We start from the raw sequence: 14,862 nt of genomic DNA on the forward strand, positions 1-14,862 counted from the left end.
AAAAACTAGTTTATTTTATTAAAAAGGGTCACGTGATCGATCTAGCATGAAAGCGAGGCTAGTAAGTTTAGCATGAAAGTAACATTAGCCCATACCGCGGACTCGTGTCCTAACTCCTGAAATTTAATTGCGAAACAGTCCAGATGCCAGGAAATCAACCGTGTTTATTAATGAAAGTCACGTGATTGACTAAGCATGAAAGCGAGGCTCATAACTCGCGATTAATGACATGAAAACACTTATTCTTGATGCTGGCCAAAATCGCCTTAATTTACAAAGCTGTGATCTTTAAAGCCAACCAAGAGGGCTGTTTACACTAAATTTCTGCTGTAACATCATGAACTAACGATAACAACGAGGCTTATTAATTACATTAAGCCTTACTCTGTCCCGTAAACCATAAATAATAATAGCAATCGCTGGTCCTTGGTGAGATTAAAATATACAAACTATACTATCACCGTGTTAACTTACTAGAAAAAATTAAATGCTTTCAACTGGGCACAAAGTTGTGTTAAGTTGTCAGTCATCTTATATCTTTCATATTTCTTACCGATATATCGAAGGTAACGTTAACCTACAAAGTAAGATAGCTTCATTTACAGGAACACATAAAAATGTATCAGCATTAATTCGAGGTCCGGATCCATCTGTTAATTTTCTTTATTCTTCATGTCATCCTATTCGTCATCACATTCTTCATCGTCATCTACCACATCACTGAAAACATTCTGGCAGGGTTAATCCTCTTCATCACAGCAAGAGCCAAGGTCTGTGCATGGCAATCCATTTCTGCGGCACTGGCATCGGTTGCTTGCGCACTGCTTGGTGCATCCGCATTTGACTAGCTGAATTATGGCCTCTGGTGCTGGCAGCAGCCTTGTCATTACTGGAAACCATCTGTTGTCACTTTTCTCCCACCCATAGTTTTCAGGAGACGGAATGTCAGGGTTTGCCACAACATCGTTGTCCCAAACAATAGCTTGATAGTGGGCTCGTAGAACAGCTTGAAGAAGAGCACCTCGGGTTGGTGGCAGTCTTTCTGACTGTGCTTGCTTCTTACGAAATAACAACCATCGAAGTTCTTTCACGGTGGTAAGCGATGTATTTGGAACATAGAGTTCGCAAACAAACTTCTCAATGGCCTTTATGGTTTCTTCAGATGGTGTTAATGTTGTTCCCAGCTTAGCCATCTCTCTGACAACATCTTCATCAACATTCAGATATTCTTTCCAACACAAAGGTTTTCCATGGCCTGAAAAGCATCCGGTGTTATCTGCTCCACTGAGTGCATGGAACGCGGGAAGAGCAGCTGTCCTGGCTTCCCCGAGAGCCTGAACTATTGGTTCTAGCCTAATTTCTCTGCGGTTGCGCCCCTTTCCTGTAACGAATGAAACATTGCTACACAGCTCTGGAAACCGTCTTAAAGCAAGAACAAAGACATCAGTGTCAGGGGAGTGGACATGGATCTCCATTGCACCATCCGATGTGGCATCAAAGGCATGAAGGATGATCTTTGTGTCCGCTTCTTCTTGGTTGCTCTGAAGATGTCCAACATCTTTGAAGGTCGCCTTACATTCACTGCCCCATGCAACAAGAAATCGCCGACCACTCTGTCCCCTGAAGTGCCTGAATGCTTTGTCTGCGAGGTAGGTGGTGAGTTTCATCTTCGTCTTCGTATGCGACAGAAGCTTCTTCATCGAAAATCTTGAGATGTTGGTGGAATCTGTGATTCGATAATAGATGGGATCCTGTCCTCCTTGCCTTTTCTCTCTGGTGGCTTCTTTTAACGACATGGGTAAGTCATACCGATCAAAAATCAAAGAATATATTCTAATGTAAAATGCTTCATAAAGTGCCTGCTTATTAAAAAAAATAGAATAGGAATGCCAAAAGAATATATATATTTTTTATAAATATGGAGGTTTTCTTCCCAAAATTTTAGGCCTGGGTTTTAAGTTAGCAGCCTTGTTTCCTTAATTAATAAAAAAAAAAAAAAGCAAAAACAAAACAAAACAAAAAAACAATTTTCTGGCATCAGAACTGTCTCATAATTATATTTAAGGAGTTGGGCCACGAGTCCGGGATATGGGCTGACCTTCATTTCATGCCCAGCTTACAGCCTCGCTTTCATGCTAGAATGAATCACGTGACCTCCGCTAATGAATTAAACTAATCCGTTGGCTTCGGGGTTGCTTGCTTATTGTACCTGGTGAATTTGGTTGAGGTTCCCTGAATTAGAAAGAAATAATGGTCCTTTATAGTTTTTTAGCCTCATTTTCATGCTGCATCAGCTAGGCCCTTTTTAAACACGCCATAATTATCCTCTGAACGCTTAACAAAATTGTCAACAACGTTTTCAGGAATCCTGGTGGTCCAATGAACACTACTAGGCTAATGATTTGCTTTCTTCCAAAAAAGCCTACGGGAATTATTTATCAGACATATGCTCCTGGACTATATTGAGGACACTACTTTTGTAATTACCGTGGTTAGACGTGATTTTCATTTTACAATTGTTTTCTCAAAACGTCATCTTCCACATACGATAGGGGCGGCAGTTTAGGTGAGTTTTCACATCGAGCACAACTTCGCTCACCTCTGACCACGTTAGCATCCCTCCACCAATTACTTTGTAGAAAGTGCGTTTAAAGAGGCCCACCATGCGCTCCAAACTAGCCGCCCCACCAGGGTGCTCGGCTCAGGTTGAATCTCCATGTGATCTTCTTCGATGCTAGGTAACCTTGCATCTGCCTGTCTTTCTGGATTTCTTTCATCAGTTTTGTCGCTCCCACAAAAGTCCTTTCATTGTCTGAGAGAATCTTCGAAGGTCGTCCTTGTTCAGCGATGAAACGTTTTAGGCTTGGCATGAGGGTAGTGGTTTCTAGATTTGGTAAGACTTCTAGGTACAAGGCTTTCGTTAGACTGCCGGCATAAAGCACCAATTAATTTCTTATGTTGTGAGAGGACCCCTTGTTCTACTTGCTCTTATTTCTCTAGCATTTTTCCCAGTATGAGTTCTTCGCAATAAGTTCGTCGAGCTCATCGTCAGATTTCACGGCCAAACAGCTCCTTTGTAGTTTTCGCCTCTCGGTTGGATTCCTTACTGGGTGCGGTGACAAGGTTTATTGACCATTTCCTAGGGTCACTAAGCCACTCAGTGGTCCACTCCGTCATAGTTGGTTCTCTTTAGATACCAGTCCACCACGGCTGGCAAGATCTGCAGAATTATTTTTAGTTGGTACTTGCCGTCAGCTAACCTCAACATGCTTTCTAATCTTCCTTACTCGGTTAGCCATAAACTGCTCGTAGTCTCCTCCGCCTAATATCCAATGTAAGGCAACGCTTCTGTGGAGCCAACAGTGTAGGGAAGTTATTGGGAATCCTTGAAGCGCGTCTTGCACGTTTCTCAAGAGGTTCACAGCTATGTGACCAGAGATCAGTTCTCGGCGAGGTATAGTTAGTACTTGCTTTGCTAGTCTTTGATTCTTGCCGTCCAACCAATGAAACCGTAGTGCATTTCGGTCTTGCTCGCGGATACGCGCTTGAAGAAATGCCTTACGAATATCGCCAGAGAGGGCCATTACAGGAAACATTCCCCTTAAAAGTACTTTCCAGAACTGGCTCCGTAGGGGTGGTCCAACTTCTGGGCAGTCGTTTAGGGAGGGAGCTAAGTCATAAGCTCTTGCTGAGGCATCGTACACAATCCGCATCTTAGTAGTTTCGGCGCTCTCTTACGACAGTCTTGTGGGGGATGTAGAATTTTCTTTCAAATGCTGGCATCTCTGCTTCTTCTGTAACTCCTTCCTGTAGCTGTTCTTGGATGATTGCATCATACTTGTCAAGCTTTCCTGTTTTCTTCTGTCGTTGAACCAAACTTCAGGCTTCCCGACTTGTTGGAGGGTAATGGAGGATGATCTCCTTTCCAGGGAAGGCCGGTCTCTTACCAGCTTTTAGGGCTGCGGCTCAGCTGTTCGAGGAATTCTCCATACACCACCCTCTGATTCCCATTAGGTTTGTCTTCAAAGTCTAAGGACGTCCATGCGGCAAAGCTCTTCATAACTGGTTGAAGTCGTCCGGGTTAAGAACATGCTGTCAAGGTTTTGCTCCGTCCCGGGCGACATAATAGTCCACCCAAAGAGAGTGTACTCGACTTCAGGCTCACCAATGGCTCCAGTATGCTGGGTTGTTGACGTTTTAATCTTCGCGTAATTACTCGCGCTCAGAATAACATGAACCGGAAGTAAGCTCTTTGTGTCAGTGTCTTCTATAGTTACGTCTTTCAGATGACGGTATTTTCCGATCATTTCCTTGTAGTTCGGGTTTCCACGCACAACATTTCAGCACGGCCTACTCTGTTTGCACTGAGAGGAATGATATAGTTTCATTTTGTGTCACTCACTAGCACGTTGTAGGTTTCAGTTCGCTTTGTAACAGTGCCCACAATAGTTTGTATTCGGCGCGTGAGAGTGCATGACGGTGCAAGATTTAATCGATCCAAGATGTATCCTGAAGCATAACAGTCCGTTGCCCCGGTATCTAAAAGAGCTCTTCAAGTCACGCCATTCACTTTCACGAGCACAACGGAGTGGCGCACTTTCTCTCCTTCTTGGGTCGCAGTTAACACCACTCTACCGTTGTTTGTTGTTTGGCGTCGAGCTGTTGTCGAGTGATCGCAAATGGCGAGTGATGCGCGGCTAAGGCATTGAGATGCACTATGTTGTGTTCCAGTGCAGTTAAAACACAAGCGTTTCCTTTGTAGAATTCGTCTTCGCTCTGCTTGAGATGTCACGCTGTCACATTACCAGGATCTGTTAATCACGCGATCGCAGTGAACACACGCTTGTCGTGGGATTGATCCGCGATCTTACGCGTAGAAACAACTTTCGCGGGGAATACGAGGAGGACGCGGCGGAAGTGGAGGGCGAGGATGCTGAGCTGGAGGCAGTGATGGAAAGGTCCCGTGAACCGACTCATTTACTTTCATTGTATAGATGGCTTTCCATTCTTCTAGCTATTGCATTAGCTCCTCGAATCCCCAATCTTTCCATCCTGGTTTCCCATTCACGAGATCTGCTTTTATGCTTCCACAACTGCGTTAGCCTCCCCGCGCGTTAGAACAAAAAGTTGAAGCTCGGCATCGAGAGCCTTGAGTTTAGGTTCTATAGTTGGAGATAAAGGGTCCCGTCGGAGATGCCATTAATGTGGGGAATTGGTAAGGAACCCACACTGTCGCTTTTCTCTTCTAGATTTTTCATTCTCTCTTTTTAGATTCTCTCGCATGCACAACAAATTATCTCAGACTGACTAAAACTACAATCAACTGCTCCTTTATCGTATGGACACACCTTGATCAAAGGTAAGCTGATTGGCTATAAAAGATCTTTCAGACAAAAGATAAACAAACTCATTCATTAGAGCAGACAGAACGTACGCTTGATTTCCGGCCAGATATTCCACAATCATTACATCAACTTAACTTTAATCAATACTAATAATACTGTTTCCGATATTGCCGCAATGAATCGCGAAATCGCGCGCTGGATTTGTAGCCGCCCGGTCATTTTGAGCTTGGATTTTTCGCTTCTCGGATCGGTCGTTCGGAAATGGAGCGTGCAGCTTTGTCCTTCTCTTGTGTAGTAAACCTAGAAATGAATAACTCCCTAAAATGGCTTCTTTTCAACATAGTAAGCGGTCAGGTGACAAGCGATGCTCTGTAGAAGTAAGGTGAGGTATTGTTATTGAGAATTTGACTGTATTTTTTTATTCATAGGAGCGGTCGTAAATATTTTCCTTCAAACTCTTATAATTTCGCCATGAATCTTATTTCGCAAGATGATCATTATACAGCTTGGGCCGCCTGTTGTTTGCTTGCTATGTATATTACAGTGCGTTGCTATGTGGTATCCAAGCAGGTGATGAAGTCCTGCAAAGAGCCTATTCAGTCGTTCACTTAAATCAAGGTGTTTCCCGGCAGGAAATTGAATATTCCGCACGGTTCAACCTTAAAGCAGTTTTTACGTGTCCGCGTAACAAAAGGTAAGGCAACTAACTGATAAGAGTGTTACATAATTGATTATGGTTTCTAGTCGCCCACATTGTAAAATACCACAAATTATTCCGTGGTTCAGGAGTGCTTATGAAGCTGTTATGGAACCTATGTATACTAACAGCGTCTAGTTATTATAGTAGGAGTCCTTTCAGCCGTCGTTCTGCTGAAAATATTACTCGTTGGATTCAACTTTTGCAATGTAAACAAGCACACTTGTTCATAAACAGAAGCTACGGTTCTTACATTTGATTGAGGTTTTTAAATGAAAGAGGTCGTGAATCTATTTCGGAAAGACGAAACCGATAATTTTCTTTAACAATGAACTCACTTCAATCTGAGGGTAACCTATCTAATTGCAAAATGCGCGGATTAAATTTACCACGAAGGGAACCAAAATTTAAACATAACTCAGTTGAATCTGAGGGCAGCTTTATCATCGTTTTAATTATTAATTCCTTAATTAATCCGCGTAAAGGAAACATAATCTTTTTTACAGTATATATGCAGGCGCAGACGCAATTCCAAAATGCGCCAACTAAAATTTATCGCGAGGGAACTAAATCTTTAGCTAGATTTACCTATCGTTGGGCGAAAATTTACTAGAGGTATATAACAATGTGCACAACTGTGAACGATTGTCTCTTCAAGCGTCATGTTCTCCGAAGTCTTCATAATTAAATTATCAAACCTTTGCGAAATTGAATCTCAAACAGATGTCAGAACCGTAGCTTCTGTTTATGAACAAATGACCTTGTTTGCATTGCGAAAATTGAATCATACGGGTAATATTTTCAGCAGAACGACGGCTAAAAAGATTCTATTATAATGGCCAGACAATATTAATATACAAAGACTCTATAGCTATAACAGCTTGAGAAGCACTTCTGAAAGACCGATCAATGTTGATGTTTAATACCTTCAATACCTTCCGCCGGACCGCCTCTAGAGAGACTGCGTCTTAATTCACAGTTTTGCCCATTGTTATATACCGTTAGTAAATTTTCGCCCAACTATACGCAAATCTAGCCTAAGATTTAGTAACCCTTGCGGTAAATCAAAAGGTCCAGAAAATGGCAAGCAAAAGTTCAACCAAACAAGACGAAGAAGCTCTTACGCATCTTTCGTGTTCTCCAAACTTCCCGCGTGCTTCATATCTCGATGAACGCATGCTGACATATGAACCAATTGTTAATTGTCGAAGAATCAAACGTGTACGACTGACCTTTCTTCCTATTCGCTAACACAATGACAGTTCTGACAGTTGACTTTGAAATGGTTTCTGGGGCGCACACTCACGATAAAAACAAGCAATATTATTTCTGTTTTCTTTTTTTCGCGATTCGTGCGATATCGGTTTTCTGGCGCAATTTAACGCGAAATTCACGCGTCAGGTAGTGAGTTTTCCTGAACACATTTCTTGTATGTCATGAACTAAAAATATGGAAGCTCGCAGGTCGGATTTTTTTAACAAATTTTTCTGTTGCTCGATAGCACAATTTATTTACATTGGTTTTCGTTGTCGAAAACCAAACCTTAAATCTGTGACTTTATTAAAGGTAGTCTGGAAATTTTACCACAAGGGTTGCCTAATAATACATTATAATATCCGTCGTCACAGTGGTCAAACTGTTGTGGACTCACAAGGCGCAGCCGAGTGAACGATTTGTTTTTTTTACCTCGGCATCAACGTCAAACAAAACAATTCTTTCAGTTTGTGGCCATTGCATGACGCGTTGACGCGACAATAGCAAATTGGCCAATCAGGCTTCGACATTACTCCCCTTTGTGGTTAAAAAAAAAAAAATGAAACAATAAAAAGAACGTTTACCTGATCCCCCATAAGATCCTGTGCTATGCAATGCCCCCTCCCCCACTCATCAGCAGTTAATTGGCGGTCATTTTCCACAGTCCCCCTTTAAACTCTTTGGTGAAACTGATCTTCATCTCTGCCCCATGAAAAACATGTGACCCCATAAAAGATTCCCTTCCCCCCTACCGCCCGGGGATAAATAAGGACTGACCCCTCAATTGTCTGTTGCATCATTGCAGATAGTAAACCATGTCTGGTGAAGTCATCGCAACACCTGTTGCGAAATATGGCCGAAGTAGTGAATTTGGCGTCGTTCTTGACTTCATTCAAACTATGATAAGTGACGATACTTTACGCCAAGCCTTCAACATTCCACATCTGGTCATGGTCGGTCGGCAAAACATGGCAAAAACCACTCTGATAAACCGTCTGATCGGGCGATATCTTCTCCCAATGCGCCGCAATGAAACCGCAAACACCTTACAGGCCCGCACTACATATCCCATAATACTCAACCTAAGAAACGGCGAGAAGAGCCTCGTGGAGGTGAAATGCGATCTACTGGGTCTAAGGGAAGCCGCGGAAAATCCCAAGGATGATGCCGTGGAGACATTTCTTATCCAAGTCACAGCACATTTACCAAAGGAAGAGGGAACTCCAATTTCGAAAACCCCTGTTAATGTTACTCTGCAAGGTAAGATATATTATTTTAACTAGAATTCAGATTTCACTTATCGAAATCATTTAAAAGTCCTTTTTTCCCTGCCAGTCTTGCAAATTCTTCATTCAACTTTATAGAAGTTCCAAGTTCATTCTGAAATTTAAATTATCTTGAACTGTTGAAGTATTGAAGTAATTTCGACTTCGTGCTCTTTCCTCTTCCTCAGGCCCTGAATTCACGACTCTTACCTTGGTCGACCTTCCCGGCGCTCATTTTGCCAATGACGATCTACGCATGAATCTCGTCACTCAAGATTTAGTTTTGGAATACATCGAGAAAAACTCTAACAGCATTATTGTCATAGTATCTGAAGTAGGGGACCCCACAGGTGACAGTGCAATAAACCTTGTCATGCAAAAGGCCCCAGATTTTAGGAGCCGCACAATCTGTGCGCTTACCAAGCCAGATAAGTTGAGAGAATCTGATAACATGGGGAAAAGGGTGGCCATGAATGGATCCAGCTTCACACTGGATGATAACCGATTTATTGTACTGCGAGGTAAAATATGATTGTTCGGTGAGTTTAACTTTGAAATGCGTCGATAGCTTAGCTTACACCAGTAGTTAGGTTCCTCTACTGAGGGTCGCAAAAGCATAGCTTAAGTAGTCACATCGCTTAGTGATAGTAAGAAATATATCAGAGGATATCAGAGCTAATGCAGGGTTTGGAGTAATTTTTCCATAAGCGGCGATGGTGTAATGGGCGGCTGTGCTGTAAGATGAAACCCAGACACGAGAGCTCGATCGCAGGCTGAACAAGGGGAGGGGAGTAAGACGGCCAGTTTTACCTGGCTTTTATGAAAACGCTGCAATAAGAACAAGGGTAAACACGTAAACACAAACCAAGGAGTTACGATTGGTATAGTCTGGCATCTGATTGATCGAGGGTGTGGCTCCATATTTTTTTTGTAACCAATCCCCGCGTGAAGTGAGTCAAAAACGAAAGAAATATATGATTTCTTTCTACACGTAAAGAGAGCGGGAAAACTCGAACCATTGAACAGGAATGTATTTGGTGTAATTCGGGTCTAATTTAATTTGAAAACATCTAGGGATGTTATAGGAAAAATAGCCTATAGCCTTCGGCTTTCTTTTCAATATAACATTAAGGGAAAGATGGCACAGATCCAGCTGAGAAGGACTGGGACGCTGAAACGACACGTGTCCATGAAAAAGAATGGTTTGCGCGGCATCCTCAGTACAAGGACATTCAACATGTCTGTGGAATTGATCGACTCATGGATACTATGATCTCTTTACTGGCTGAGAAGATGATCACAGAGATTCCTATTCTGGTGACACTAATGAAGAAGCGAAAAAAAGAGGTAAGAAAGTCGCTTACAAGTAATGATTATTTTATCATTGCCAGGTTAGCACTCGTTTTTCTCCATTATATTTAGTATTTTTTATAATCGCCCCTAGATCCGTAACCACTTGATGAATGATGATGTGTGTATTATGTGAGCAACAGAAAATGACAATATTTTCTGATGTCATGTCTCAATATCACAACTTTTTGATCCAATAAGGTGGATGAAACACTTGTAGAACTAGAGGACAGTGAGGTACCAGAGTCGAACGAAGGCAAGGGTGGAGTGGCCATGAAACTGAAAGAAAGTCTAATTAGAGAGTTAAATATTCTTCTTTTCAACAATACTTCTGACACGGCCGGAGGGGAAGGCGTCAGGCATCTGTTTAATTCATTTCATCAGGAAGTTTTCAAGGTGAGTGTCTCTGACATCTTGCTTCGTCTTTAAGTCTTAAATGTCTGTTTATGAACGAGTTGTCATTGTTGTGAAATTTTGTGGCGATGGTTTTATTTACATGACACCATGTCACAGAATTTTTTCATTCTACTTAGTCTTGTATTTTCCTGAATCTGTTTGAATTTTCCAGCGGTCTCATTGCATACTTTTGAACATACATGCGGTGTTAATCTTCTGACCCATCACAAAGCTTAAGGTGTACTGTCAGCATACATGCAGTACAGAGCACTAAGACCAATCCCTGCTTTAAATAGTTCTTTTATCCCAAATTATCCCCAAATTAAACTTGAAGCTGTAAATTGAATTATTTGAGTAAAACATCTTTGTGAACCACATGAACAGAGAGAGGAAACCATTATAGGCCTCGAATTCTCGTTTGCAGGCTCTCTCAATGCTCTTAGAGATCCAAATATGTCTTTATTATGAAAGCAAAAGGAATTAATGGTCTAGACCCTTTCAAAACGAGCCATCGAGACACGCTAAACTAAAGCAGTGGCTATGCAAGTGATTATAACATTTTGGATAAAATTTGTCACAGGTGAATCCTCTGGAGATGCGTAATGACGATGAAATACGAAGACAAAAAAGAAAATTGGAGGGTGTGGCTGCCCCTCTTGGAGACAGCAGTGAAAACAGTCAGCTGCTGCAGAGGCTTCTGTATGAGAAGTATACAGGTATTTGAGAACTAAGCCACTCTTAACAGAGTTGTTATGAGAAATCAAATGTTCTTGGGAAAACCAAGAAGATACCATGAGATTAGAAGGCTGTACGCCAGTTTAAAAAAACCTCTTCCACATATGAAAGGATCCAATGCCAATGGTAAACCTGTAACGCGTAAGGGTCCAGTTGATCAGTTACTACCCCTGTCAGAGAATCTTGTCAGTAACGTCGAGACAACTCTGCGAGATATCGTCCAACGGGCCATCGAACAAACCTTGTCAAAGTTCCCAACTCTCAAACAAGCTGTTGAAGCGAAAGTCGTCAGCAAGATTTTTGACAAGAAACGCGAACAGACCACGGAATTCATCCGACAATTCCTTGAAATGCAGAAAAAGAGCACTGATATCGTTTTCGCCCCAATCCCCACACCTCGAGAGATCAGTGTCTGGGAAGGGTTTCCTCTGGTAGATCATAGGAAACCTCATCCATGCATGACGTCAAAGATGACGAGTCATATGAAGTACCTTGCGAAAAATCTCTACCCTGAGAAGCTGCTTCAAGAGATAGACGGTTCTGGGTCACACAGTCTCATGTATAAGGTGAGAACTGAGAACGTTTAGGGTAATTTGCATGATGGAAACTGTAACCGAAGTCATGCGTAATCGTGTTCATCATTTTATTTAAAACATCCATACGCCTACGGTACTAAACACGAGTAGGAAAATACATTTTGGAGAACGGAAAGTTACAAATAAACTCACAATATAGAGAAATATTTACCTTAACGGTGCATAGCTTTATTGGCGAAAAACGAAAACGATAATGCTCCTTCTTAAAAAGTGGACGTAAACATTGATCCCTATGAATTAATTTATACACAAAACTTACAAATTACTCGACGTAATTACGTAACATTACGCAACGGTACAAACAGCACCATAAGTACACAAAATAACTGATGAAACGTACCAACACTCGAAGGTAATTAACGCGTAAACGAAATTCACACAGAAAACAGCATGGTGATAATTTTCGCGATTATAGAAACCCTCTCGAGCTTAAGTCCAGTTTCTTTAAATAGAGTAAATTTAAATGGCCAATGAGTAGTCGCTTACTCACTTAGACACTTTCTGATCCACTGCTGGTTGTTGTAAGGTAAGATTATGATATAAAAGTTTTTAAACTGACATTGTAGCAGCGTGCTAATGCGTGGGTTGAAGCCTCCTATCAGTTGGGGATGGGTTTGGCGGAATTTTCGTTATATGGTGAAAATTGTCGTCGGTCCTTACTCTGGACAAACAACATTTAAATTTCTTTTATGTGTTCAATTTAAAGTAACGCTACTTCTTGTAAGCTTTGCGCACAAAATTGGAACATGTGGGTATCCCTTGATCAGAAAACGGCTAAAAATCAGAATACCCTGCTACTCATTTACATGTCACTGAATAAGAATAGCGTCTATTGTGTTATGCCTCGATCTTCAAAGCCTCCCGACACATATAAATGAGGTGGACCAAAGTGGCAGGGTATTCTGCAGTTACTCCTGCAAAATTTTCTATTAGAAAGACACTATAGAAAGCTTTATCGTTCTTTTCCTAGGAACAGGAGGAGATAAAGAATGTAAAAAGGAACGTGGTGCGATGCTTCAACGTGCTTAAAATGAATGTGTGTGACACAGTCCCCTGCTGCATCCTGCATTTCTTCGTATCACAGTTAGTGGATGATCTTGACCGCGCTTGGGAGAAAGAAAACTTGGTCGAGTTCTTAGAGGAAAGGAAGGACATACGGGACAAGCGCATCCTGTGTAGGAAACAGTCCCTCGCTTTGGAGAAAGCGCTGCCACATACGCAAGACGTCCTGAATAAACTACTGCGCATGAAACAGGGATCTCCCCAAAAGGACCGGAAAATGTAGCTGAATGGAATGCTTTCATTACTTAGCCTTTTCAAGAAATAATTATCTAGCTTAGGGTTTCTTTCAATTTTCACTGGGAATTCGAAATTATCGTCATACCCGGCTGCAATCGGTAGAATTTAAAAACTTAATTGGTTATATACATTTCATGTGTATTCAAGTTGTAGGAGTTAGTTCTCAATTATGCCTAACGTAATAGCGTTATTGAAATTTTTAAAATTTTTTTTTATATAAGTTCTAGTGATCAGCACACAGCAACAGATCTTGGGTTACTTTTTTCAATGATTTTTTGAAGAAGTATTAAACTCGTCCCTTTTAGCTCTTTGATTTTTAAACTTAGTAGCGTTTAGAATCAAACCCAGGTGCTCTTTTAATTTTAATCATATTATCTCACGCTCTGAGGGGATCTTTAAAAAGCTCAACACAGCGTCCTGAGATCTTCACCTGCCATCATAGTGGTTGGAAATTTAGCAGATCTAAATGTATTGCACTAACTGAAAGGCAATTTAATTGTCAGTCATTCAAAAAGAAACAATAAAGGCAAGTTGTGCATTGTGGAGTAAACGATAGTCTCTGTGTGGACTCTTCTCTCCAATAACTGAGAGAGTAGATCATTAGTAGACGTTGGACTAAGATAGAATGGTGTAAGATAGCGTTGGATTTTTAGCCACCTATCTACTTTACCAGGTTTTTCGCGAAATTTTGAAATGAGAGAAGCTTTTACCAGCGTCCTCTGTGTTTACGATGCCTCAAGTGAAGGCCTCGTGACCAAGATCTCCAAACTGTGAGGGTAAAACATGGAGCGTCTTAACAGGGGTGGGTGTTTTTTTTCTCGTAACTTAGGTTCTTGAAATTAAATACCTGTTTTAACTTTTGGAGATAGGAGTTTTTTCCCCACAAGCGCCCCAATGAAGACACTACCTTTAAAATTACCGTGGCTAGACGTGATTTTCGTTTTATAATTGTTCGATCAAAAAGTTTGAGCGGATGTGTACAATTCAGAAGCGTATAAATACCATAATATTGGTTTAAAATTAAGCTGAGTTTAAGCAATATCACTATTTTACTTTTTAAAGCAAATTAAATTGATGAAAAGCTCTATTAGGAACTTTTTTGGGAAGAGAAAAGAGGCTGTAAATATTTACATTGGAGCTGGATTACGTTCTGCGGTAAGGAAACAGTCGAAAGATTTCAAGGTAAACTAGTAAAGGCGTTGTTTTTTGCGTTAGGAGGCAAACACGCGAAAGGCGGTAAGGGCAAATTTCTATGGGGCGAATTCGCCATAGAAAACCCTCCTCCTGGTTGAGTCCAACATTGCTTGTTGTCTGACCGCTTTCTATGTTGGAAAGAACCCATTTTAGTGAGTTATCCATTTCTAAGTTTCCTACTCTTAAGAGAAAGACAAGGCTGCAAAGCCAAAAATCTAAGCTCAAAATGACCGGGTAGTCATAAATCCAACGCAGAATCCAAGCACGTACACTGTAGTTTTATTTCAATTTACTACCAATTCAATCCTCCCCATGAAACCGACGCTAAACCGAAGTTTGCTTCCAAAATTTCCAGTTTAGACGTCGCTAACGACCTGTACACATTCACTACGATTGTAAACCAGCTTGGTAACCCTGCCTCCTTTGCTAAGTGAATCTCGTCGATCAGGGACCACACCGTCACTTTGTACCCGGGGTTCTAAAACAATTTGTTGATGATAAGTGATGATGTGGTCCCCGGCGAGGCTCAGTATGCAAAGGAGGCAGGGTTACCAAGCTCGTTTTCGACAGTCGATTGTCTTGGTGAATGTGTGCACGGATCGTTAGAAACGTCTAAACTGGAAATTTTGGAAGCAAACTTTGGCGTATCGTCGGTTTCACGGTGAGGATTGAATTGGTAATAAATTGAAATGAAATTGCAATATATGTGCTTGGGTTTTGCGTTGGATTTG

At 41.3% G+C, this 14,862-nt stretch overlaps 1 protein-coding gene and 1 pseudogene across 1 annotated transcript; one reads left to right on the forward strand and one right to left on the reverse strand.

Moving 5' to 3' along the window:
- Positions 1–653: 653 nt before the first annotated feature.
- On the reverse strand, positions 654–3,625 carry LOC113677555 (uncharacterized; annotated as a pseudogene).
- A 1,972-nt stretch (positions 3,626–5,597) lies between these two features.
- On the forward strand, positions 5,598–13,492 carry LOC113675839 (dynamin-related protein Dyn2-like). The gene is made up of 8 exons (XM_089214436.1): positions 5,598–6,039; positions 8,102–8,556; positions 8,750–9,082; positions 9,694–9,908; positions 10,113–10,307; positions 10,888–11,023; positions 11,154–11,608; positions 12,609–13,492. The coding sequence occupies exons 2-8, from the start codon at positions 8,112–8,114 to the stop codon at positions 12,921–12,923; spliced, it is 2,094 nt and encodes a 697-aa protein (XP_089070562.1). The 5' UTR covers positions 5,598–6,039; positions 8,102–8,111; the 3' UTR covers positions 12,924–13,492.
- The last annotated feature ends 1,370 nt before the right edge of the window (positions 13,493–14,862 follow it).

Source organism: Pocillopora damicornis, chromosome 8, assembly GCF_964200805.1.
Source record: "Pocillopora damicornis chromosome 8, jaPocDami1.2, whole genome shotgun sequence".
Classification (NCBI taxonomy): domain Eukaryota; kingdom Metazoa; phylum Cnidaria; class Anthozoa; order Scleractinia; family Pocilloporidae; genus Pocillopora; species Pocillopora damicornis.

Coding starts and splice junctions, on each gene's coding strand:
- LOC113675839 (XM_089214436.1), top strand. CDS start 8,112: ATGTCTGGTGAAGTCATCGCAACACCTGTTGCGAAATATGGCCGAAGT. Junction 11,024..11,153: donor TCTGTATGAGAAGTATACAG/GTATTTGAGAAC, acceptor CACATATGAAAG/GATCCAATGCCAATGGTAAA. Junction 11,609..12,608: donor CACACAGTCTCATGTATAAG/GTGAGAACTGAG, acceptor TTCTTTTCCTAG/GAACAGGAGGAGATAAAGAA.